At 42.8% G+C, this 27,153-nt stretch overlaps 1 protein-coding gene across 10 annotated transcripts in view; it reads left to right on the top strand.

Moving 5' to 3' along the window:
* Positions 1-27,153, top strand: part of KCNIP1 (potassium voltage-gated channel interacting protein 1) — a 536,992-nt gene that overhangs the window by 362,413 nt on the left and 147,426 nt on the right. For 2 of the 10 annotated variants that reach the window (XM_083431003.1, XM_083430999.1), the window contains exon 1: positions 251-453. The exons of 7 other annotated variants lie outside the window; for them this stretch is intronic. In XM_083431003.1, coding sequence (XP_083287129.1) covers positions 423-453 — 31 coding nt within the window. In that variant the 5' untranslated portion in view covers positions 251-422. Of the gene's footprint in view, positions 1-250; positions 454-16,986; positions 17,082-27,153 lie in introns of those variants that run through there. One more of the 10 variants, XM_083430994.1, reaches the window with a different exon arrangement.

The following is a 27,153-nucleotide window of genomic DNA, read 5'->3' as shown; positions in this document are numbered from 1 at the left end:
AACAGAAGGTAGAAAGTACTTAGCTAAATAGACTCCAGAGTCATACCTGTGGTTAAGGGAACAAGCCTACACTCAAAGCATACTGTAGATCTCCCTCTTTGAAGAGAGCAGCCTCCCCAGTGTGGCAGCAGAATGGAGCCGTAACTCCCGCTGACATGCTAGCACTTCCTCATGTGTCGCAGAGCCAGAAACAGGGCATTCCAGGGGCATGCTGGGAGTATGTGGAGGAAGGTTGTGGATCTGTAAGCTCCAAAGCGCCCTCATTTCCTGCCCCCCTAGAGGCCCTGGAGATGGTGGGGTTAATTCCTTCCCATTGCGATCAATGAGATAGACTCTTGAAAAGAAAAAGAAAGGAAAGGATGGAAAAACCCCAGGAAAAGTCTTCACTCACCTTCCACATTGCCTAGCAGCAGCAGCAGCAGATGCAGCAATTGGCTCTGCCCACCCAGGAAGGTAGGATTACTCTGTAAATTATTCAAGGCCTGAAATGGCCAGATTTTATGTATGCTTCTTTTTGCAACATAGGCAAGTGAGTGTTCCCAGGGTATCAAGTTTTGCTTGGCAGTTTATTCCTTTGGAGTTCAGCGGAGAAGATTAGAATACAGCAAATGTGACATCAGTGGAGCTTTGGGGAATATTTCTATGGAATTGGGGCTGATCTACTTCCTCAGTGCTTTTTTTTTTATTTAAATATATGTGCTTTGTACCTCAGTTTGAATGAGATTGACCTAGAAAAAACCCACATAGAAGATACTGCCTGTAGTAAAAGTGATTTAAAAGATAATAACTAGTGGATGTAATCTAGATGGGTGTGCACTGGAAGTGCAGAACTCCTCTAAAAGATTTTGCTAGCCTTATAGAAATGCATTTTGCTTCCGTCAGATTTCCTCTGACTCCCCACCCCCCCACCCCTCTGCCGCAAACCCTCCAAATTCACTCTTGTGTACATATACAGATTTGATTTAAAAGTATTTCCTCTCAGTTTCTGATTCACAGACGTCTAAAACTGCTTTTCAGAAAGCAGTTTGGGAGTTTTACACAAGAACCACTGGAAGGCAGAGAAAAATGCATCTCCTCAGCCTCTCCAAATGCTGTTGGTCTATAACACCCATCATGCATGACCATTAGTTGTGTTGGCTGGAGCTGGTGGGACTTTTAGAAAACAGACTCTGTCTCTACTACCTTTCCAACAACAGAACAGAAGTGTGTGTTTTTTGGCTGTGCCCTAAAATGCAACTGACTAACCAGGATCGTGTGGCACATGGCAGGCTGACATCCTGGTTGTTGAGCGTGCTGTAGCTTCTGTGCCATGCTGTCGTCGTTCCTGAGTCTGACAATATGTTCAGAGTCTATACAGTGGCAGTTGTGACTAATCTGACCTAGCCTTGGTTGTCAGAGTTTAACTGGGAGATTAGCATGCTTTAGTGGGAGTCGATGGAACTTGCCCCTTATCACATTTTAAAATATGCCTTTGTTCCTATTGGTATTCATCCTTTTTTATTCTTTCATATGCTAACTTCTTCTTTTTTAAAAAGATGGATCACTAACTAGTTCAGGCACTTAATTAATTAAATGAATTGGATCCATCTCATGTAGATTAATGACAAACTTTTAGGGGTTTAATATGATTACATCAGATGACTAAAATGATAACTATTAAATTTGAGACAATAACTTTTTTAATGTTCTAATAATTTTTATATACTAATCTACCACATCCACAGAAATCAGTTGAGTATATTTGCCCACCAAGAGAGAGCAAGGCACTGTATGCCACCACCCAATATTTGTTCCATGTTGGTTTGCACAGCAAGGAACAGAAAATGCAATTGCAGCTCATTTCAGATATTCCTGCTTTTTCTCTTTCCTAATAGCAAATAACATAGAATGTCATTAGATTAATCCATGGTAAAGACACATTTTGAATGCAGTGTACAGTTCTAGGCATTCAGTCTCAAAACGCAACAGGATCAGGGGCGTAGCTAGCTGCTCCGGCACCTGGAGCGGCCGGGGGCAGGGCGATCTGCCCATGGGGACGTCACGGTGATCTGCCCATGGGGTTGGTGTGGCAATCCACTCACGGAGTCCGCCTGGTGGACGCAAGCCACACGCTGCCGTTTCTGGCGGCATGGGGCCCAAGCCACCACGTCACTCCCAGGAGAGACGTGTGGCTTGGTCGCGCTGCAGGCCAGGCCCCACGATAATCCCCCTGTGGTGTGCTATTTTGTCATCCCCCCTCAAGGATGACACCCAGGGCGGACTGCACTCCCCGTACCCCCCTTCCTACGCCCCTGAAAAGGATACCAAAGAACTTTAAAGAGTACAGAAATGAAACTAAAATGATCAGGGCATTTTAGGAGGAAAGGATCTGATCCAACTAAGCAATTTTTATATTTTTAATTTCAACTTTACTGAGGCCCAAATGAGATGGATTTACTGCCAATAACAGTAAATCTAGCTCACCATTCCTACTCTGTTCTTTCTTGTGTTCTGATGACACAGCAGCCTCCATTGTCATCAGCCAATATTGTGGGGTATTGCTTGGGAAATGCGCTGTGCATTTATGATGTGGATAAGCACTGCTAGACATGGCAGAGTAGGAGGAGAGAGTTAAGTACAAGGCTGTGGTTTTCACAGTAGATACCTAAGACTGAAACACATTTGTTAACATTTCTGTTCTTTGCATTGTACCCTTTGCTTTGGACAATTTTGTATTGCCTTTTGCATTTTGGAAAGCCTTGCGTTCTGAGGAGTAGCTCAGGGTCATCATGTGAACTACTCAGTCATTTCTGATTGAAAAATCAGTCACACTCCAACATCATTTGGCATATAAATCTGTAGAAATGCCATTTTAGCTCCCCGTTTTGTTAGTTTGGGTCTTTCTTTGTCCTTGTGTACGGCAATCTGTTTCTAAATGGAGTCAAGGTAAATGCAGGATAATTACCAGTCTCATACTACTCACACATTTCGTGAATTCCTGGGAAACAAATTAACTTGGTTGGGGGCATAGGCCAGATCCTGGAGGCTTCTGGTTTATGTAGAAGAAAAGGTCACAAATCTGAACTCATGTGTTTTTCTTTTGAATAATCTGTTATTGGCAAGTCTGATAGTGCCAATCTATCTGCCACTTGAGGACCTTGAACCAACTCGCAAATACCTTTGTCAGGGCACAGCATCAGTAGTCAGAACCATAACATCCCCAGACACTCATCACTTATCAGACATAGCCAATATCGGTCAGAGTTTTAGCATACCGCTCAGGTCTTACATCGACCAGCAGATCAGACCTCTTGCCATTATAATCTTGTATTGATGTAGCTGCTGTTTGGAAGGACAATCATCTCTCCAATGTGACATTTGCTTAAAATTGTTCTGTAAATTTTATGTGTTAAGGGTTGTGTGGGGTGGTTTATGAAAACCTGGTAGCTGAGCAGTGTGTTTTCCCAAAATGATTTGTGATCTGAGAAATTACTTGATGAGTGCCCTGACTACAGCATAAGGAATTAACAAGTAGGACGGGGGGGTGGGGGGACACTTTACGTGTAGGAGCTGCTTTCTTTTTATTAAGAGCAAAGCTTCTTTTCTTTTTATATCAAAGGTGTGTATATGCAAAGGTAGCATAGCCTACAGTTTTTAAGAGCCTCTCTTTTAATAAAGATTAATGTCCTTTTATCAACCAAGTCGGGGGAAAGGTGGCTGAGGTGTGTTCTTCTGGTGCAGACATCTCCAGATAATCTTACTGCCAGTTGATATATTGTAATCTAAAGTACTAAAATGACAGTAATCCTAATCATGTCAGACTACTTGAACTGCATCATTGGAAGGTGGTGGCTCTAATGTTGCATGCATAAAAAACTGAGGTGTAGGGAAAGGTGATTAACAGTGCAATTTAAAGAAAGTTTGCCAAGGATTAAATGCAGTTTGAATTCCAAGGCATTTACTTCCCATTAGGTAGGACAGTCCTATATACCGTATTTTCCCGTGTATAAGACTAGGTTTTTTCCTAATAAATTATGTCAAAAATTAGGGGGCGTCTTATACACGGGGGGCATCTTATAGATGGAAAAATACGGAACATCCCTGCACTGATCTCTATTTAGGGTTTAGGATTGTAGGACTATAGATGTGTTAGAAGGAATATAGAGTAGGGCCATAGAGTAAGTTTGGTATAGACTACATGGATTCTTTTTTAAGAGACAGTTTTGTTGACTGTTTGACTTGTAGCCTGCCCTGGGATTCAAGGATGAAGGATGGGATATATATATAGGGTTGTCATATTTCAAGAAGTAAAAATCTGGACACAAAATTTGTTGAGCTTTTTGTTGAGCAATGTGTCCTTTTAAAAAATAACTCTTTTACAACGGTGTGTTGTATGTGTCTACACACACACATATATAATTAAGAAACACATTTTGACCACATTTAGTAATTTTGTAGAATGTATCATGAATACAAACACTCTGTGTTCCATATATGTGTAATTGATATGCTATATAGCAAGCAAAGAGACTTGGGCTGTGTTTATTGGCATGCTTTTCCACGCAAAGAGTGAGAATCAATAGTTCTCTTATTAAAGAGAGAGCAGGGACTATAATTCAGGAACTGCAGGCCACTTAGCTATTAACAGAATTATGATTTCCTGTCCAGTAGAAAAATGTCAATAATTTCACCGCACTGAGAGAATCCACTGGGGCACAAAACTCATGGTCTGAATAACACATTGGCTCACATAATGGATTGTGTATTCTGGAGCATTAGGAGCTGAAGAGTTACTGGGGGCAGTGCAAATATACCAAACACATAATATATTGTGAAATCTTGTAAATGGTTACTTCAAACAGTCATTTTTGTGGTTGTTCTTGGGCATGAAAATGCCTGGAGTCATGCTGGGGAATTTCAGTTGAATTGGTGTACAGTTACTCTGTGAAGCCATTTCCAGGATTGTAGGAAGCCATTGTAATGTTGAAATGGCTTCAAAGTGTGCTGACATCCTGCTGGTTCATGGTACATTTCTTCATGTTATCCCATATCAGGCTGGATCCAAGTTGCTGAGAGCTAGTATTTATTTGGAAAGGTGTGCATAGAGAAGACTTTTAGGAAATGAAAGTGATGCTTGATGATGATCGACATCCTGACAATCTGGAACAGGGATTTTCAAAGTGTGGTCCTCAGATCACCAGTGGTTCATGAGCATCACCCAGGTGGTCCACACTTGCATCTCATGTGTGTGCCAAGAACTGTGTGAGCAATTGCTGCTTCATTGTTCTTAGAACCTAGACTTCCCATGTGAAAGCTCTGGGAACCCAGTCCTCTTTTTCACCAGGCTACTCTTGATACAAGAGTGGAGGAACAAGGGGCAGCCTGGCTGCCTGCCATTGTTTCCATCTTTTGGGTTTCTAAATTCAAACTCGGATGGAACCTTCATTTTTGTCTAATTTGGTAGAGATCTTCTAAGACTCTAAAAATACAATAACTGTGCAAGGAAACAGCATGCCTCTCTTTCCCCTTTCCCGCTGCAGGAGATATATGCTCCTGAATAAGAAAAAGAAGATGTACCAACTAACTGAACAATAGCAATAGCAATACTTGAGTGTTGCAATTATATTTGGATGGAGTTTGGAAGCCAGCAGAAAAGACATTCTATACTATTTTCTATAAAATATCAGTCACTGTTGAGAAAAAGCTTACAAGTTCCAGACGGGAAAGTTTATATACCAAACTCCAGATCTCTGACAGCATGAAGTCAGACATAAGGGAGAAATGCATTCAGATTAAAAGAATATAACACAAAGAATTCTCGAATTACAGCATAATAAATAAAATTCCACGGGGCTGTAGCAAAGTTTAGAAGTAGTCAGTATGCTTACTCTCTGCAGGTAGACTGGCAGATGCGGTTGTTAAAATGTTCTTTTTTATGGAAAGCAGCTGGTAGTTCACTAGCATATACACTTGGGAAATTATGCACTAAGAAGTCAGTTGCAGGATGTATAAGGCCAGACTACTGATGCTGAAGTTTAAAATCAAAAGGCTCTCCAGATATATAAAACAAAATCTATATTCATCATGGCATCCTGTGCAAGTAAAGAAAATACGTAAATTTGGTGACTCTTCTTTCCACTGCAATAAATGGGTTGTATGGATTGTGCCTAGTGCTTCCTCAGGTCTGTAATGGGTAGGAGTTTCCAGCGGTATCCTTTTCAAGGTGCTTCTGATAAGGAGGGCATGAAGGCAAAAGACTTTCCTTGTTGATTGTCCCCAGCACTTGTATTTTTGGTACTGTATATATAAAAATGGAGATTCCATTTAAACCATTATGGCTCATCCCTGTTGATAAAACATACCACCCCATGATCAGTGATATCAGATGTCATTTTCATTTTCCCACTGGAATTGTCCAGATCTCCCCACCCCCACCCCTACCCCCCGAGTCTGTTTACAGCAACCCTGAGATTCTCCAACAAGAACTACCAATATGCTTTGTGCCAAGCACTCTGCTTCATTGTTTTAGCTATGCCAGAAGTACATTGAGCTTTCCCACTAGACTTGCCTTAGCAATGTGCAAGAGTTGATTTCTCCCGTCTGTAGCTGGAGAACTTTGAGGTTGCAACTGAATCTGAAGATGCTCATGGAAATCTGGTGCATATGTAATAAGTGATTACCATGGTCCATGCACATTTATTATCATGGTTTGCTGTTGAACATGTCTGTTCCCTCCTCACGATGAAAACCATGTGGTTATTTTATGTTTGCAATTAAGGATTGTAATTAAGCCACACTATTGGCTAGAAGCTGAAGACATGGGAAGTTGTCATCTGTTAGCCCGGTTGTCCGGTTTGTTTTTAAATTACATATAAAAGGGGAAAGTATTATCCACATTGAGCCCTGCAGCATAGTTTAGGCCCTGCTTGTAATTCACAGCATTCCATTTAAATTACTGCTATATAGAGGGAAGACTCAGCCCATGGTGATGTAAAGAGGGAGGTTTAGAAGTACCATGATTCTTCCTCCCCTTCATTACTAAGTGTCACAGGAGACATTTATCTTTCTGTCACTGCTGTTCTGTACTCTCTGGAATTTAATAGATGTTACTTTTTTTTACTGTAGTTATAGACATGTATTACATACACATTAAGAGCCTGGGGAGTGTCGTTTGAACAGAGCATGAATTGTAGAGCAAGCAAGGAAAGCAATATATATTTATGGGGGTTTGCTAGTCTCCAAAGTGGGAACAATGGGACTCATGAGCTGTTCTTCATTTTTATTTATTTATGGGCACAGTTTTGAAGGCACAAAGTAGAGCTTTTTCAGAAATGCAGAGCCCGCCCACACTGCACAGGCACAGCATTTCAGACTACTCTGGTGAAGGTGAGGAGGGAAAGTTCAAGAGCTGCTCACAATGTGACAAGAGGGCAGCTGTTAAGGAAAAGAAGAAAAAACAAAGTCCCTCTGCATGAATAGTCCAGTGTCTAGCTGGATTGCAGTCTGTAACTATATTCTAGTACTTAGTTACATATGCATAAATTATAGTGGTCTGAACAGCACATATTAGGCATACTCTGTATTTCACTTTTTGGGGCCTAGAATATGGCCTGGACAGTGCTGAGTTACACAATTTTCTGTACTACCTGCTGTTTATTACTATTGCAGTAGTAAAATTTAATAAGCAGTGTAGTAAATAAGGAGTTAAATGTGCAATTTTGGAGCAAAAACCCACCTTTAGAATTTTCTTTCCTGTTCACTTCAGCTTATGTCCTTTTATCCTCTCATATATTGGACTTGCACAAGCTTTTCTATACACAGTTCAGCAGATCTATACAAATACTTTATTCGGAATACGGACTGAGCTCTTGAGTAAAGAGATACTGCTATACACTTCCACCTAACTCTGCTTTGTAAGGTACATAAGAACGCAACAGGAGCCCTGCTGGATCAAGAAACAGGCCCATCTGGTCCAGCATCCTGTTCTCACAATAGCCAACCTTGGGGGAAGCCCACAGCAAAAGGCAGCATTCACTCCACTTGTGATTCCTAGCAAGTTGGTATTCAGGGGGATCCTGGCTTTGACAGTGGAAGTAGAACTTTGCCACTGTGACCAGTTGCAATCGATAGCCATATTCTCCATGAATTTGTCTAGTCCTCTTTTAAAGCTGTCTAAGCCCCTATACCCTGTGGGAACAAATTCCACAGTTTAACTATGTGGTGTATGGATAAGTATATTTCAATCTGTCCTGAATATTCCAAACATTCAGTTTCAAGGGATGGCCCAAATTCCTAGAATTTTGAGAGAGGGAGAAAAGAGATCTCAAATGAACTGATTTGAAACTGGCTTGCTACTGGCCTATCTGGAAGTAGATATGGACAAATCTGTCAATTTTGGTTTTTCTCCATTTCTTGTTTCCTCCCTATGTTCACTTCTCCACATTTACATATAAACTCCTCATGAAAATTTATCAACATTTTAAAGTGAATTTATTCTATGGACACATTTTTGTGTGCAATTTTGCCAAATATTATGCAAACCAATTTTCCCCAATTTAATGCATTTTTGCACATTAGTTTCATTAATATATGCATTTTTGTACTCATTACGTGATTAGAGAACTGTACTGGAAAATTCAGAAAAGTGCAAATTTTGAAGGATGGCTGTGTTTCATTTTGCATACTGTTTTGGAAAGTGCAGATTAGGTAGGTTAGTATTTAAATGCAGACTGAATTGAATGTCCACTCTCTCACTAACTGGAAGACTTCCTTCTTCCATGCATATTACTTAGTCTTTAAGCTCCTTTTCAGAGGTCCCAATTCCACCAAGTGAAGAGAAGCAGGTGGTGACTATGATGAGGACCTTCTAGGTGTTGGCACTCTGGCTATGCAATAGTCTGGCAGTGCAACTTTTTCTGATGTCATCTTTATGGCCATTTCAGGGCCAAGTGAAGACCTTTGCTAACATTCACCTTGGCCTTTTGAACATACTGTGTTCTTTAAAGAACGTTTTCATGTTCCAAGTTATGTTTTGGTTTATAATCTTAGATGCTGATTAGCGTCCCACCCCCACCCCCGCTGCTAGAAAATCCTAAGGCCGTTGTTACTCCAGCTGTCTAATCATTGCATTGCACCTTTACACTGCATTATTTGTTCTGTAAGCTTCCCAGAGAACATATGGTGAGAGCCATCCATACAAATCTGGCAAATAAATAGTAAAATAAATAAAACTGGAGAATCTAGCTGTACATTCAGGTGCTTTTACTCTTTGGGACACCATGACAGCATAGCGGAATAAGGAAGAGCTCTTCGCCTGCTCTTTACTGCACTGCAGAGCTACCACTGCAGAATACTGCATTACCAATTCTGCATGGATCATGTGACCCAAGAGTCCAATAGAGTTCTACCTGGTTAAATAAAGCTGTTAACTCTGCCTCTGACTCCTTAGCTGAGCAACTTGTCATTTCAGCAGAATTAGAGGTGCTATTAAATTTCCCACTCCCAGTTGCCTAGTTGGCCGCCTGCAACTCCCCGCTCCCAGCGGCTGTATATAACTTGGGCAGTGCTTACAATGTGTCCCTAGATTTGAGGCAACAGTTTCACTCACCCTGCTTTATTTCAAACCTAGCAGATTTTGGATTCCAGGGGGTTCTGTCATTAATAGCTACCGTGACCATATTTCCTTATTTCTGTTGACCAATGTATTCTGGCTGTTGTGAGATCATTTATCGTGTGTTTATCCAGGAGATATTTTATTTCTAGATTTAACCCATAAAAGCAATATCAAAGTAGCTTCACCAGCTATTTTGCCAGGAGATGTTTAAAGGAAGTTTGTAAGTTTTGGTTGCCACCTAGTGTTCAGACATGATTCAGACACGTTTGTCAGGTTAGAAGCCGTAGATAGAGAAAATTTGTGTGTGCATCTTCAGTGACAGTTTGCCATTTCACAAATGAAAAGAAAACTGCAATGACAAAATCTAAACACCAATCATGGTTAAAATTAAAATAGAGGGAATGTGGAGGTTTGGTTGATGAGACAACAGATGCCAGTAAGTGCATCTGTTTACATTAGGCCTTAAGAAAGTGGGATGTAATTGGCATAACTGTCAGGGTAAACATGAGGGCTCTGGGCACAGCAAGGAAGCTGCTGATGATTTCCTTAATTAGGAAACAGTTGTGAAAATTCCAGACAATGACAGTCATTAAGCATCTAGAAAGTGCATCCTTTATTGCAAGACTGACAACCTAGCAGCCTGTAAAATGAAGGCAACTAGGTGGATTTTATGTGACCTCCAGTAGAAGAGCTTTATGTGTCACCCTAGTGGTCCTATCCAGTTTTAATGGCATTGTAACATGCTTGCCTGCAATTTCACTTGGGTGCCTCCAGACAGTCACTTTTTGGGTGAAGGGATTCAAGTACACACCAGAAATTCAGGTTGGTGTAATTAAAGTGTTATGTTGACCTATCACAACAAATCCTCTTTAAAGAATGAACTTTTGTAGTTAGGGAAGTGATGGGGAAATGTGCTGAAAAGTGTGAGGCAAACAAAAGGTTGACCGGATGATGTATGAACAATTGCAAAAAGAAATCAAAATGAATGCTCTGCAAAGACTGGACATAGTCTAAGCTCCGCATGAGTTTTGTGCAAACAAATCAGGACATATGCTCAAGTGAGCAGGTCTTCTGAGGATACACTTATAAAGAAAAAGAAAATGCTTTTAAATGGTAAGAAAACATTTTCATAGGTTGCACTTAATCGTTATATGAGCAAAAGGTAACTCATTGCAATGGATCTTATTCTTTCCCTCCTCCCCCTCTGCAGCCACTACCCCCCAGAAAAAGCCTAAGGGTTTGGAGGGACCCTTTGGAACAAGATTGATATAAGAGCTTTCACAGCGCTGCTAGTACCAGCTTAGAGAAGCTCTTTCTCAGGTGCCATTAGGCAGCCTTTGGACGTTTCATATGAATCGTTATATATTGTTGTGGATATGCCATAAAGAAGTGTTGAGTCCATCACAAGTTTTAAACATACCGTACATAAAGTTGTTGGGGTATAAGGACACTGCACATTCTGTGGGAAAGGCTGGAGGGAAGACTATGCTAGACATTAATCACAACTGTGGGGCAGGAGAGAGGCCTGAAGGTAAAATTATTTGAGTTAGGCAGGGTAGGGGACTGGAATTAGCAGCAGGCTGGATCCTTCTCACCCACCCACCCACCCACCTCCCATGGGTCAAGTTTGACAGGTGGGCAGAGTCCTGCACTTCAAATGCACCACTGATCAACTAATTGTTGGCACTTTCAACAGGCTGCCAATCAGCTGATCAGCAGTGCCTCAAACACCCTCCCTTTGGGTCCATCTACATCTTAACCTGCCCCACATCTGACACCAGGTAGACATTTCTTGGCTGAAATAGCCTCGCAGGCCAAATGGGGATGTCCAATGTGTCTTATTATTGTTTGTTTGTTTATATATATGCCAACCATCTGACTGGGTTGCCCCAGCCATCCTGAGGCTGCAACAACAACCAGGAGTCTGGCTGCCTCCTTTCTCCTTTCTCACACAAGCTAAGAACAAGATGGTCCTACCCAGAGGAAGGCTGTGAACCTTCAGTTAGAAGGGGGCAGAGTGTTGCATTACTTGTGCTGAATCAATGCTAGCCCACGTAAAGCATTAAAGGAATGGTGCAGGGTCATATCGCAAGTCAGGAATATTTTTGGTATTTATTAAAGCATTTATATGCACCACTCAGGGCAGCCTATACCATTAAAAATTATAATGTCATAAAAACAACAGTATAAAATAAACTACCAATGAGACAGGATTAGCAATTCTATCCAAGCTTATATATGTGATATATGCAGCAGGAAAGTTTATAGAGGAATGTTAAAATCTTTGATCATTTATTGAACCAGAATAGACAGCAGAGGGCAGCATTACGCTTACCATCTCATGTCAAATGAACTGGAGTGAATGTGGTTTATATCTCCTGCACCTGTTTGAGCTATTAAATTAGTGAAGCTTATAAATAAGTTTGACTGTTAATAAAATATTCATGCTGTAATAAGTTTCTGCTGCAGAATTTTATTATTCTGGAGTAGTAAAATCTTATTACTCCGGGAATGCATGTTGAATATTTCAAAGAGGGGGACTAGCGCCATTCGCACACGTGTGTGCTGGGACATGGTAGCCACTTGGAAATGTATGGCAAGTGATTTGCTTGGAGTGTCTCACCCACAACATCTCTTACGGTTTTCAAAACTAGAATGCAGCATTTTTTTTCATTCTGGTTTGTGTTAGCATGCCGAACCTCGACAAAACCATTTGGAGACCTGCTTACTCAGACAGGATGCCGTTTAGACCTGTCTTTGTCAGACAGTTGTATTTTCAAGTGGCTGTCACATTGAAAATACATTCCAGTGACTGTCACACTGAGCCTAAGATGGCTTTTACATCATGAGCCTCTAGCATTGCTTTTGGATAGTCAGTTGAAAGAGATATAAAACTATAGTTCCATGTGGTACATTGTGTAGCACTACCTAGCCTATATCCTTCTTTAAGTGATTCAGAAGCAAGTCACATTCAGCAAAGAGCCTTTTACAACTTTAATTAGAAGCTCCCTCCTTGTAGGTTCTGCTTTTAATTGCTTCCATTTCAGCAGGGGTCATTGGTGATGAATTGTCCTTTAAATGAGCCTTAATTAGTTAGTTCCTGTTCCCCATGGAGTGGGCTTTAATTACTGGCTTCTCATTAAATCATTTTCTTTTATTATAGTGAAACACCACTATAATCAGTATAACAGGGCATCAGCACCAATGCAAGTACAGTGGTACCTCGGGTTACATACGCTTCAGGTTACAGACTCTGCTAACCCAGAAATAGTGCTTCAGGTTAAGAACATTGCTTCAGGTTGAGAACAGAAATTGAGCTCCAGCAGCGCGGCGGTAGCGGGAGGCCCCATTAGCTAAAGTGGTGCTTCAGGTTAAGTACAGTTTCAGGTTAAGTACAGACCTCCGGAACGAATTAAATACTTAACCAGAGGTACCACTGTACAAGGAAATTCTGAACAGTTCTGAGATGAAAGAGGAAAGATGAGAGAAGAGAGAAGAGAGTAAGAGTCAGTTATCCATGGAAACTTAGGTGGTGGTGAGGCGAGGGCATCCCTCTAAACATTTTGTGTTTTATAAGGGTTTAATTGAATAAAGGTGAGTGGGACTGTGCCACTTGTCTCACTCTGGAAGTCATGTGCGGCAGTTGGCACCAACACATGGTCACCTATATGACCACTGAGGTTCTATGCATGGATGTTAAGCGGAGGGGCTGCTGCTGAGAGGCAGCTAGGCTAAGCGAGGAAGTGAGTTGAGGGAGAAATTAGCAGCCAGCAGCAGTCATACTTAGCTGACTGCAGCTTCTGTGAGGTCATGATCAGGACTTGTAAACAGGAGTGTTTGTGATGGCATTTAGTGGGGGAGTTTGAAGGGGAGGCCCGACATGCTGTCTCACAATGTTCATAGGACCAAGAGACTTGGATGACAAGGGTACCTGCAACACTTGTGCCATGATTATCTTCCTGCCTGAGAATGTGCAAAACTATATCTGCAGCAATTGCAAGCTGGTTGCCTTGCTGGAAGAGAAGGTATAGCAACTCGAGGCCCACCTATCCACACTATGAACTGTTGGATGAGGAATTTCTTGCTAGGGCAGAATGGACTGTCCTGGAACAGCAACATAGGGCGAGCATGCACCCCTAAGGAAGGAGGAAGATCATCCATTGCAGGAGATGAACCTCTGGAGGAATGTGATGCACATTCTTAAATGGACAGCTAGAACCACCCAGGTCTAAGATTTTCCTGTTATAGATATCAGTTTCATTTACTATTTTAAAAATTGATCCAATACATAACAACTGTATCTTGCTTTTTCTGTATATGTGGAAAATGTGCTCTGACACCTTTCAGTCAAACCTACTTATACTAGGAATTGCCAAAGGTTTCATAGAAAAGGTGTGTTCAGATGGTGTATATTTGGGGCAGCTCAATGGTTGTGTGAGTGTGTGAATGCTTAACTCCTAGCTGTGACTGAGCTTTTCAAAGTGACCAAAGGAAATTTGGCACTTAGTGCCAACAGATAGCAATCAAAACAAGTAATAATGTCTAGCATCTTCTCCTCTTTTCTTCAGCTGTGATTCTCAGTTGTTCTAAAGCAGAATAAACAAACCACAAGCCTCTAAAGAGAAGCAGTGGTGGATCATTATTCTGTCCCACACTTACCATTGCCAGAGGCGTTGCTTTCTCAGTGATATCCTTGGAGCACTAGGATTGCCAGTTGGTGGATAGTCCTCGTAAAATCTGTCTGTTTGTCACCAGGCTTTTTTAAAAAGGGTAATCTGAGTTTTCGCTAATGATCAGTGTTGAGTCTGCATTGTTGCTTAAAATTTGGTTGCAATATTTGCAAATAAGGGTTGATCATCTTTCATTTACCCATATCTGAAATGATTGCCGCTTTCTTTAAAAAGCTGCACTTTTCTAATTTACCGTATTTTTCGCCCTATAGGACGCACCGTCCCATAAGGCGCACCTAGTTTTTTGGGGGGGAAATAAAGGAAAAAAATTATTTCCCCCCCAGGCGCGGGGTTGGGGAAGCCCGAGCTTCCCCCGACCCCAGCCCCCAAACAGGCAGCTCTCTGCAAGCCGTGGGAGCCCAGTGCTGGCTCCCGCTGCTAGCGGAGAGGTCCGCGAAGCCTGGACGCGCTGAGCTCAGCGCGCGCAGGCTTCAGCATGCAGGCACCCCTCCGCCAGCAGCGGGAGCGCTCCCGCTGCTGGCGGAGAGGTCCGCGAAGCCTGGACGCGCTGAGCTCAGCGCGCGCAGGCTTCAGCATGCAGGCACCCCTCCGCCAGCAGCGGGAGCGCTCCCGCTGCTGGCGGAGAGGTCCGCGAAGCCTGGACGCGCTGAGCTCAGCGCGCGCAGGCTCCAGCATGCAGGCACCCCTCCGCCAGCAGCGGGAGCGCTCCCGCTGCTGGCGGAGAGGTCCGCGAAGCCTGGACGCGCTGAGCTCAGCGCTCGCAGGCTTCAGCATGCAGGCACCCCTCCGCCAGCAGCGGGAGTGCTCCCGCTGCTGGCGGAGAGGTCCGCGAAGCCTGGACGCGCTGAGCTCAGCGCGCGCAGGCTTCAGCATGCAGGCACCCCTCCGCCAGCAGCGGGAGCGCTCCCGCTGCTGGCGGAGAGGTCCGCGAAGCCTGGACGCGCTGAGCTCAGCGCGCGCAGGCTCCAGCATGCAGGCACCCCTCCGCCAGCAGCGGGAGCGCTCCCGCTGCTGGCGGAGAGGTCCGCGAAGCCTGGACGCGCTGAGCTCAGCGCGCGCAGGCTCCAGCATGCAGGCACCCCTCCGCCAGCAGCGGGAGCGCTCCCGCTCCTGGCGGAGAGGTCCGCGAAGCCTGGACGCGCTGAGCTCAGCGTGCGCAGGCTCCAGCATGCAGGCACCCCTCCGCCAGCAGCGGGAGCGCTCCCGCTCCTGGCGGAGAGGTCCGCGAAGCCTGGACGCGCTGAGCTCAGCGCGCGCAGGCTCCAGCATGCAGGCACCCCTCCGCCAGCAGCGGGAGCGCTCCCGCTGCTGGCGGAGAGGTCCGCGAAGCCTGCATTCGCCCCATAGGACGCACCCAGATTTCCCCTTCATTTTTGGAGGGGAAAAAGTGCGTCTTATAGGGCGAAAAATACGGTAAGTTGTCCCCCTTTTCCCTTTTCTGCTGTACATACTGGTAGTTGATTCCCCAGAATGATTTTGAAAATGCAATCTGTTGGGACAGTAGGATGCTGCCTTATATGGAGTCAGGCTATTGGTCCATCTAGCTCAATACTGGCAACAGTGACTGACAGTGTCTCTCCAGGATTTTGGCCGTTAAGGCAACCCACTCCCCCATTTGCACGTATTCAAATGTGTGTGACTGTGCCATCACAGAAACGTCACAGAAAGGGGTGGGATGGGGTGGGGCTCAGCTTTTCTAGTGGTGTTTCATATATACGTGATTTCACTGATAAGTGCAGTGCCTTGGAACATAACGTCCACGTAAATGGGGAGTTGCTTGTAGTCTCTCCCAGCCCTACCTGGAGATATCATTTGGGATTCAAGCTGGCACCTTTTGCAGGCAAAACAGACACTCTGCATTGTCTCGTCCAGTGTGTTTAGTTACAAGTGGCAACATGGAAACATGGAGGACCATGATTTTTGGGTTCATACATGCTGTGATAACACCCAGTGCTTGTTTTATTAAATTGCTTGTAATGAATATACTTCAATTTGGTTAGAGCACAAGAGATGCATCTCTTTAATATTCTCTCCCTCTCTCTCTGTCCCTCCACTCCACTTTTATAGTCGAATGTCAACACTTTTGAGATTGATTTTATAGAGATGTAATATTAAAGCCAAACTTACTCCTCTTGTTATGTTTGTGGAGCATGATCAAGAATTCATTTCCTGTTTAAGGATATCAGCTTCATGGTGGCAGACAGATTGTCTTGTCTGCCCCTCCAAAAAAGAAATTAAAATTGAACAAAGGGGACAGCCACACGCTGTTAGAGATGTTTATCCCTACAGAGTCATTTTTCAATGAACATTTTCAAACCACATTGACTCAGTAGAGAAAGAAATTAAATGGACTGTTTCAAAACAGACCACCAGAGCATATTGGCAGAGAGAAAATCTGGAGTGGCAAAGTAGACACGCATTATAGATTACCATTTAACAGCACATCCTTTTAAAATGAAATTACCAGGATGAAAAGGCTATTGCAGTTATTCAAATGGAGAGGGAGGGAGGGGGGAACCCTCTAAATAAATAAATCATCAGACACATTGAAATTGTCTTAGCTCACGCTGCTGTGATTTTGTTTTTCTCAAGAATCATTATTTATTTTTTAGTCCTTGCCAACACACATTTCTGCTGAAGCATGTGAGCAATAATCCAATCAAACAACTTGGTGTTCTCTTTTTCTCTTTTTTCTTTTTGCAGGTAAGTCAGGATTGGTCTATTTGGTGAAATGTGCAGTTTGGGGATATAAGGAACCAAAGTAAGCCTTCTTCAAGCTGTCGCAGCCTGTTAACAAGGTTAGACTGTCATCTTCAAAGTTTGCACTGCCCCAGGCTCCGTAAGCACTGAAATGCCGATGATGCTATCATCAAATTCACAGCAAAGACTGTATCAACACAATCTAAGCCCCGCTGAGTTCAGTGGCGGCTTTTCTATTATTCATTTGAATAGTGCTTGTTTTCCATATTCTTTAGGAGTTTATCTGGAAAGTCGGGATCACATGCCATATGGCACAGAGACCCTAATTCCAAGTTACTTTTCTAGTGTGCAGCTGTACTGCACATCTATACATTATATGTCTATATAATGCTGGTGGCTCTGCTTCCGGCTTTCCCATAAGACCCATCCCTCTAAGATCAGTTCTTTCTAAGAGTTCCTTATGGCCCTTTGCTTTAGTGAGTGGCAAGTTAACAGGTCATACGCTGAAAAGCTTACTTTGTGAACCGGTTAAAGAAGTGGTTGCCTTCCACTAACCATCAGGCCAAGAACATTGTTGCTCCTGTCAACCATTATATATGACTGCTGTGGAATAGGCATGCCTTGCTTCCTACATGACCCTCGCTGCTCTGAACGCCTGCTAGCAATGAGCAGCTTGTCATTCATCTTGACATCGAAATCAGTTCATTGAGCCAGCTGTCATACCTTTCTACCACCATGGATTTTAAACTTCTTTTGTTTCAGGGTTCGTCTCCTTTTTGCTCCTTTCTCTCTAGCGTGGTCAGGGATGGTGGAAAGAATTCACATTTAACACTGTATAGAAAACTGGATCTCTTCTGCAGGGGGCAGCAGGAACTGCCCAGGGTTCCTACAGGAAGCATCTCCTCTGGTTCCCCCGCTCTCAAAATGTGACTGTTCCTTGTTTCTACTTAACCACAAAACATTTCTGTACAGTTCTCTTTTGTATCCAGAAATCAGTTAGCACTTTTGTCCAGTTTAAGGGAACATTTCTCCCTAAAGGGGAGATGGTCTTGACATGGTTTGGTCTGGCTTGTTCTCCCCTGCATCTGGGTGTGGATTGCTTTTATACATCAAGGTCATATTGAATGGGTTGCTTGCAAATTGCACAAGGGAGATTTTCTTTATTCCAGGTTTGATGTGCTTTTTAAAACAATGGCAGCACAATCCTATGCATGCGTATTTGGGATCAAACCCCACTGATTTCAGTGGGTCCTAATGCCCATTATGCACACAAAGTATTGCATCCTGAGATTTCCAGTTGTAGAAATTTATCTTGTGTATTGCAAATTGAATATGACTACTTTGCACGTCCTTTTTCAGTGTATACTGTGTGAAATCCCTGGTTTGGTGTGGTCACATGCAGATTAATGAAAAAATGTACCCCACAAATATAATAATAATGCAGGCAAGCCAGGCCCATTCTCCTGTTTAAAGATATGAGGACAATTTCTAATAGCTGTATCTCTGAGAAACATCCTAAGTCTAACTATCCCAGGGTTCTTAGCATTCAGCACAATGGGATGAAAAAAGCCACACGCCATAGGAATCCCACCATTTCAGCTATCCAACATAGCCTCACTGTAGATTTCTAAATTGCAACCCTCTGTAAATGTCACTACACTTAAGTCCCTGGGAGTCCATTTAGACTTGATGGTTACCAAAAAAGCAGCAAAAGTCCAAAGTAAAGAAGTTTCAGATTTTAAAAACACTTGTTATTCCTTGACTTCCACAATAGATACTTTGAGACTCTTTACAAGTTCATTGCCACCAATGCTCAATGGCAGACAAGTGAATCCAGACTAAAGGTCTTTGGGAACTTTATATGGGACAATGGGGTGTGATGAGCCCTGTGGTGTCACCCGATTTCCTGAGCCATAAGGATTCTGTGCTGTTGTGTGCGTGTAGCTTCAACTGTATGCAGTTCTCTCTTCCAGCCAAAAGTCCTGATAGAGACAGAGGTCCTTGCCTAATGGGTGCTGCTGGTTTGAACTCCACAGTGCTCAAAATAAACACACTTGACTTGACTTAAATGTGCCCAGTCTCCTGTATAGGCATAGTTCATCTGCCACCATCTCCCTGTTTCATTCAGTATGCTCTTGGATCAGCACAGTCATGTGATAAGCCTCACAGGTAAAACAGATCAATCCTTACCACTGAATAATAATAATAATAATAATAGATAGTTGGAAGTTTTGAAGAAAAGCATTCTCTAGTGTGTGAACACTGGTTAGACCCAGACAGAAGGAAGCCACTTCTGCTCCTACTATTGCTCATCTGCCTCCAGGAAGACAGCCCTACTCTGCTCAAGACTGGTAAGTGCATGATTATTATCATTATTAATTACTGTATCATTATTTTTTAAAAAAATGCATATCCTTGCAAATATGATAAGGAAGGAGGAAAGTCTGTCATTGACTTGCATTATGATAGTTTTAATTAGACTTGTTGCCCTTACTATGGTAGTCCTCAAACTGTGCCAGATTTTGCAAGTGAACTTTTTCAGGACGAAAAAAGGGTTTCTTTCATGTTTATTTGTGGTTGTTCAGAGGCGCTGTGTTTTCCCTCCCTCCTTGGATGCATTTATAAAAGGTTCTCTTCCCAATGTGACCCCATCATGAGCCAAGTGACTTGCTTCAGGTAGCACAATGGGAAGTGATTGATGAAGACAAGAATTTGGTTTCTGAATCATGCAGAAAGGCTTCTTAAAGTATTTGCCATAGGGTGGCACCATGTGGGCAGAGAGAAGTCTGTTTGGTATCTCCTTCAGCCAGCAAAATGTCTTGGTCCAGCACTGGGGATGGAACATTTCTCCATTGCAAAGACAACTGGACTGACACCCCTGTCTGTTTGTCTTCTGTCGGCAGGTGGTCTGATAGACAGCAGCGCAAAACAGAGTGTTTGCCTGGTTCACTAAACAGTCTCATATCTCCCCTCTTCAAAGTCAGCGTAACAATATCGTTGACCTTGGTGACAGTGTGATGTTTCAAAACTTGATTGGCTCTGTGCTGATGCCAGTGAGCACAAACAACTTTCATTCCCCTTCCTCTGGCTGGAGTGAGGAGGAATATATCCCTTTTATCATGACAATATAGACTTGCTCTCTCTTCTCTTGGGTGCCTGCCTTGCATCAATAGATGAACACATTTGTTCAATTTCTATTCCCCCTGAAAAATCACCAAAAAAAATGATTGGGGGTGTGTGTATGAGAGAGATATTCAAACTTTCCATTTTGGCTGAATGCTCAGTCACACCATCAATATCTTTCATCTGATGCCTTGTCCTCAAGAATCCCCACATCCTTCTGCTTCCACCTTTATAGAAAAATGTGGTTTTGCATTTTGCTGCTGCTTCCAGTATTTGTCCATAGAGTTGTTCCTCAGGGGAGCCCACAAAGGGCAAGAAGAATATTGTGATGTGATCCATTTTTGTGGAATCGTCCTTATCTGGGGACTGCGCTAGCTCAAAAATAGGGAACCATTTGTGGTTAAATGGCACTTATCTAGGAAAAATGAAAACTTACCACGTCAGTGGAACTCATTTTAAAGGGCTTTCTCGGGTATGGCACTTGGTATGTGTAGAACAGAAAGCTGGTCCATACTGGGCTTGACTGTGAGTCTGAAGCTGAATCCAAGATTTCTGGGCATCGTTCATATGACATTACCCTCAACTAGAACTCATCCGAACCTCCTCCCCTTTTTGAACAATCTCAATCGCTCAATTTCCCAATCCTGGGAAAATCCCAAAAGAAAATCAAACCCCAAAGCAAGACCACATCAACACAATATATTTTAAAGAGCCATGATTCCACTTTAAGCAGGCATGGCTTCTGGGAACAGTAATTTTTTATGGGTGCTGAGAATTGTTAGGAACCCCCTCACACAGCTTCAATTCCCTGAGAAGAGGAAATTCTTGAGGAAATTGTCACTCTGTGAGAGAATAATTATTAGAAGAGTTATAAGACTCTTATTAGCTCTCACCACACTTAAATTACTGCGCCCAGGATCAAAGAGTTCTGGGAGCTGTAGTTTGTTAAGTATGCTGGGATGGGAAGCCTTGACTGCTTAAAGTGGCATAATAGTGCTTTAAATGTCTGCTGTGGATGTGGCCCAGATCTGCTGCTGCAGATCTGTATGCTGTGGATGTGGCCCAGATTTGCTGGAAAAGGGGTGTAGAGAAAATCTAGAGCTTGTCTGCAGAGCGGAAGGAAAGGAGGACCTTTTTCTGCCTCCCCACTTCCAGTCATTCTCTGAAAACTGGAGAAGGGGCCCACAGAAGAATATTAAGGGGATAGACAGGCGAAGCATGGCTTGTTTTTGTTTTTGCAGTCTTCAGATGAGCACTAGACCATATGAAAAATGAATATAAGGTTTTAGCTGGAATTATTTTGTACTCAGGATGTGATGGTAGTACCAGTGGGCGAGGGGGGGAAGGAATCTACAGTACATCCAACTTATCCAAGAAACTAATTAAAATGTTATAGAAAACAGCATTGCTGTATTGTGCAGTCTACAGTGTAGCTTTTTATACTGTAAGCCATCCTGTGATCTTTGGATGAAGGGCGGTATATTTATTGAATGAATGGATGGATGGATGAAAATAAATAAATAAAAGCTTTGCATTCAAAATCTTTGTGGCAAACAGTGGAAATGCATTGTTTCTAGTCTCTCTTGTTTAGTTCTCTTCCTGTTTGCATTTTTATGATCTATCAGTGCAGATATTATTCCCATCCCCACCTCAGATCCTCGAGTTGCATTTTGTTTGATGCTCAGCTGCCATTATCCTTGACATCTGGTTGTTTCTGATTAATTCCTTCTCCTTTCTTACTGATAATTCAGCATGAAGCATAGGAAGCTGCCTTGTGCTTAGTCAGACCATTGGTTCCATCTAGCTCAGTGTTCTTAACACTGACTGGCAGCAGCTGTCCAGGAATTTCAGGCAGAGATCCCCCCCCCCACCCTGCCTTGGATATACCAGGGATTGAATGTGGGACCTTTTGCATGCAGAGCAGGTGCTCTACCACTGAGCTGTGGCCCTCTCTCCCTCCTTCCATATTATTACTGCTGCTGAATACCAACTGCTGGAAACCATAGGAGGAGAGAGTGCTCCCGTTCTTGGTTCTGCTTGCTGGTTTTTCCACAGGCATCTGGTTGGCCCCAGAAAGAACACTAGATAGGTCATTGGTCTGATCCAGCAGACTCTTCTTAGATAGTTCATTGTGGGCACAACCATGGGAAACCTATCTATCCTAAACCTATTTGAGACCATGGGATCAGTAGGAATAGAATTCTATATCAATATTTGGCTCACCAGCTTCTAGTAACTTTCTGGAAACCCATATCCAAAACATCTATTGGTTTAGCAAAAAGGTCAGGCCACCCTCAGGTTTATAGAAACAATACAGTCATACCTCGGGTTACATACGCTTCAGGTTACATACGCTTCAGGTTACAGGCTCCGCTAACCCAGAAATAGTACCTCAGGTTAAGAACATTGCTTCAGGATGAGAACAGAAATCGTGCGGTGGCAGCGAGAACCCCATTAACTGAAGTGGTACCTCAGGTTAAGAACAGTTTCAGGTTAAGAACAGACCTTCGGAACGAATTAAGTACATAACCAGAGGTACCACTGTAGTAACATTTCATCTGGAAAGCATCTGCTTTACTTTTAACTGAGCTATTTTTATTCAAGTACCCAATAAGGGGAGAAAAAAACCAAGCTTGCAAGTTTTAAACCACATCCATATTTTATTTTTCTGCTTCTCCCAACAAGGCTTCTCTGGTGTCAGATAAAAAGCCTCAGCTACAACAAATAAAATAAAATAAGAATTCATATAACTTTATATTGGCAATAAAAGATGACACATTGGTGTCTTTGCAAGTAGTTCCCTTTCTTTAGCACTGCAATCATTAGTCTCAGGCATCAATTTATGAGCCCCGCATGTTATTCCTGGGGCAAGGAAGATGTTATGAAAGCACAATGTAGATCTCAGGTTTTCCTAAGGCTGAAGAATTCTAAAGAGCTCTGCTTGAAAAACTCGAGCTCCAAGTTGAACTATGCTACTTACTGGCATTTATTTCCCCTCAGGTCTGCTGAACCACCAGCAAAGCAGGCCAGTGGCTGCAGGACAGTGGAAAGCTCCAGGTGCAAAATTCACTCTGACAAAGGCTATAGGTAGACGGAGACTTTAAATATTTCCATCTAGTCTGTCCCTCCTAAGATCTGCTGCCCCCTCCACACACACACCCAGACACCCCTGAGCAGTGTGGCTGTAAATAGCCAACCTCCTGGCCTGCTTTTCTTCTGTTCTGTGGTCTCTCTTCTTTGGGAAGATGCAGCAGAGTAGGAGAAAGTTGATTTTTCGGGTGAACTGGGCTTGGGGGAATGCATCAATGAAGAACCTGGCTTAGTTTCTTTGGGCTTATGGCCAGTAGCCTTAGAGTCTTTATTAGGAATTCAGTATGATTTCTAAGCCTTTGGCATAACAGCTCCTAGTCTCAGCCCCATCCTCCTTCTCTCAGTATGATCTCTTTAACACTCTTCTTTTTCTAAGATCTTATAAAACAGCCACAAGCATCCAGATCCTGAACGTCTCTTAACTTTTATTCCATTCAGCGTATCCCTTCTTTCTCCTCAATGCTGCTAGGAGCAAATGATGTGCACATCTTCTGAGATCCTTCTGCTACATAGGATTTGGCTCTTGGTTCTGCTACTGTCCCTGTTAAATCAGCTGGGTGCTCCACTTATATCTTGACTTACTAATAATCTGCAGATTTATCAGTTAAATCCTTACATGCATAGTTGGTTGGGCACTAAAATAGTCCATCTGATGATAACAAGGTGGGATTTGGGGTGGAGGTGAGGTTTTGGATCAGTAACACACAGCCCATAAACAATGTAGGTAAAGGTAAAAAGTAAAGGACCCCTGGACCAGTCAAATTTGTTTTCACGCTTGAAGCTTAAAGTGATCCTTAGCTTGAATACTCATCCAGGTCACAAATGCTTCCCTTCATATTTTTCTTCCTCAAACTTTTTTAAAAATAGCATAAGAGAGGTTCAGTGGTCATTCAGACTTTTTATATGAACAACATCTTCATCTTGAAGTGTAGAACATCATGATCACTGACTCCTGATTGTGAAGTCATCTCCATACAAAGGCAGAAAATCTGCCTTTCCCTGGAGAGTGTTCGATAGAGTTTATTGTCACCCAAGATGAAGAATAATGTGTCTGACATATACTGGAGGGAATAGGCAGCACTGAAGCAAAACTTGCCATGTAGCAGTGTCTAACTCGGAGAGATAGCTGGGTGAATGTGCTGTACCTCTGAGTAATTAAAGAGGAGAAGGGAAAGGGCATACAGCTGAGCATCAGAAGAAACAATAGACATTTCATGCTGGAATTGTGCAGTTTGTCACCAGTCATGTTAAATGTAATCATCTCCAATTAGCTGTGCTAACTATTTGGGTGATTCCTTTATAATATTTTAAACCTCTTTGTTAAAATAACATCTCTGGTTTATGCACATTTATTGAAATGTTTGTAAGCTTTCTAGATACCCAGATAAGAATGAAAAATAAGGATTGTCTACAGCTAGTTGCAAGGCATTACCCTGGCAAAAGGCTTTCTGGGATCTTCTTTATGTTATGAAAATGATTTATTGTATTTATGCTTCCTTTACATGGGCCTCTCTGCAGTTTCACATTCAAGAAACTGATGCATCATATCTTCCCAGACCATTCACGGGATCTGTGGAATTTTTTTAGAGCATGGTAACTCTAGAGAGTAACTGAGATCTTTTTGGAAATAAGGCAGGTTTCAGCTACTGGCTGGATCTAGAACATAAGAAGAGCCTGCTAGATCGAGCTAAAGGCCCATCTCATCCAGCACTCTGTTCTTACAGTGGCCAATCAAACGGGAAACCTGAGTGCAACAGCACTCTGCCCAGCTGGAATTCCTAGCTACTGGTATCCAAAGGCATACTGCCTCTAATGGTGGAGGGAGAACAAACAGTTATCAAGGTTGGCAGCTTTTAATAGCCTTATCTTCCATAACTTTGTCTAACCCTCTTTTAAAGCCATCCAAGTTGGTGACCATACTGGCTTCTTATTGGAGAACAACTTTCTTCTGTCTGTCCTGAACCTTCCAACATTCAGTTTCATTGAATGTCCCTGAGTCGTAGTGTTATGGTAGAAGAAGAAAGACTTTTCTCTGTTTGCTTTCTCCACACCATACATACTTTTATAGACCTCTATCATGCCCCCCCAAATCCCTCACCTTTTCTCTAAGCTAAAAAGCCCCAAATATTCCTTATAGGGGGGTTCCTCCATCCCCTTTATCATTTTGGCTGGATTTTTCGAAACCCTTTCTGTGTCTACATCTTTTTTGAGGTGAGGTGTCCAAAACTACACCCAGTCTTCAAAGTGTGGCTGCACCATAGATTTTTATGTTGTAATTGTGATATTGGAGTTTTATTTTCGGACTAATTCCTAATTATCTCTAGCATGGAATTCACCCCCCCTTTTTTACAGCTGTTGCCAAACTGAGTCAGCATCTTCATCAACCTGCCTCTACCATACCAAGGCCTTGTTCCTTGTCAGTCACTGCCAGCTCAGACCCCATGAATTCTGATCATACCTCTTACTCACATGGATGGGGGATAGAAAAGGATGTGTATGTTGAGAAAGGAGTGCTATGGTGACGGAAACCAGCCGTCAACGGGTGGTGCGCAACATAGAAAAAACACAGAGACAGCAAGTATCTTCAGGGTGGAGAGCAGCTCACTTGCCGTTCCCCCTCTCCCGTCCCTTTTTATTATCCTTATCTTTCTCTAACAGCCTACGTGGCCATCTGCCAATGTCCCACGTCACATCGGCCGATCAGGGCTATACAACACTCATCACCATATATGGTATTACTACAGAGCGGGAACATAACTCCATATAAGGTCAATACACTTAATACACTGCAAAGCACGGACATGCCGCTTCACCGAGGTCAGCGAGGCAACACGCGGCACTACAAGCCTCCGCCATGGCTTCATGGCTCCCACACTATGGTCCAAAATACTCACCCAGTTAGGAGTCAAGACCATGATCTGTTTGTGAACAAGAGTTAAATTTGCAGGAAATGAAGTTGGGGGACTAAGAAATGGGTGCAGTTTGAAGAGCCACCTATAAGAGATGAGAGGTGCTTTGAAGGAAGGATTCTGGGAAGGTAGTCTCAGAGCCAGTGGAAGCCCGGAATTAGGGGAAGGAAGATTGGTGACAAGCAACCCTCTCCCCTCCTACTGAATGATTGTAGAGCTGGCTGGGCCAGTCAGAAGGAGAGTCTTAAGGTGTGTGTGAAATATTCCATCTCACTTCACAACAATCTGCATTTGTTGTTCAATAAAATGCCATTTAAAAAAAATCCTGTACTAAGCCTGCAAATAGCAATTTTTATTCCATTTTGGTAGAAAGCAACAGTACGAAGGGTCATTCTAGCACTAGATAAAATTCTCTGATATCTAATACAGCTGTCAAGGAAGCATTTTGAGCTTTAAATAATGCCAGTTCTGTTTATCTTAATACAGGGTTATGAATTCATTTCAGAACTGTGGCTGATGCATTCATCTTTTCATCCTGAAAATTGGATGGAATTATCAGTGACATGGGAAGGGGAAAAATATTTAGTGTGGAGTGACAAGTTGTTTTTGTGTACATATCGCTTCTGTGCCAACATAATGGCTAAAAACCTCACATAACAGCAGATATTTATCAGTGGCATTGGGAAATTGGGTTGCGATCTCACTCATCTCATCTATATTTCAGTTACAGTGCTGCTTGTGTGAGACAGACAATGTTGAGAAGAAATGTACATTTATGCATGCCAGTTAAGCTGCTAGGATCACCAACTGGTTGCTTCTTGAGAGAGGGGACTTTATGCTGCTGAATTGTTCATCTGGCATCTGGCCATTTTTTCTATTAAAAAAAAAGAGGTCTTCTGATAGGGCAAGGGGAACCTGTAACAAGGGTTCTGGTTCTGCAGGGAGTGCCAAGGACCCTCTACCTTGCCACCATTTCTGAGAGCGATCCAGGTTCCTTTCCATTCCAGTCATGCTGGAATGGTGGGGGGCATGGAGGGAGCTAATATGC

This window comes from Podarcis tiliguerta (genome assembly GCF_965153285.1).
Source record: "Podarcis tiliguerta genome assembly, chromosome: 2".
Classification (NCBI taxonomy): Eukaryota; Metazoa; Chordata; class Lepidosauria; order Squamata; family Lacertidae; genus Podarcis; species Podarcis tiliguerta.
Note: the sequence above shows the minus strand (reverse complement) of the source record. Positions and strands in the feature narration are given on the sequence as shown.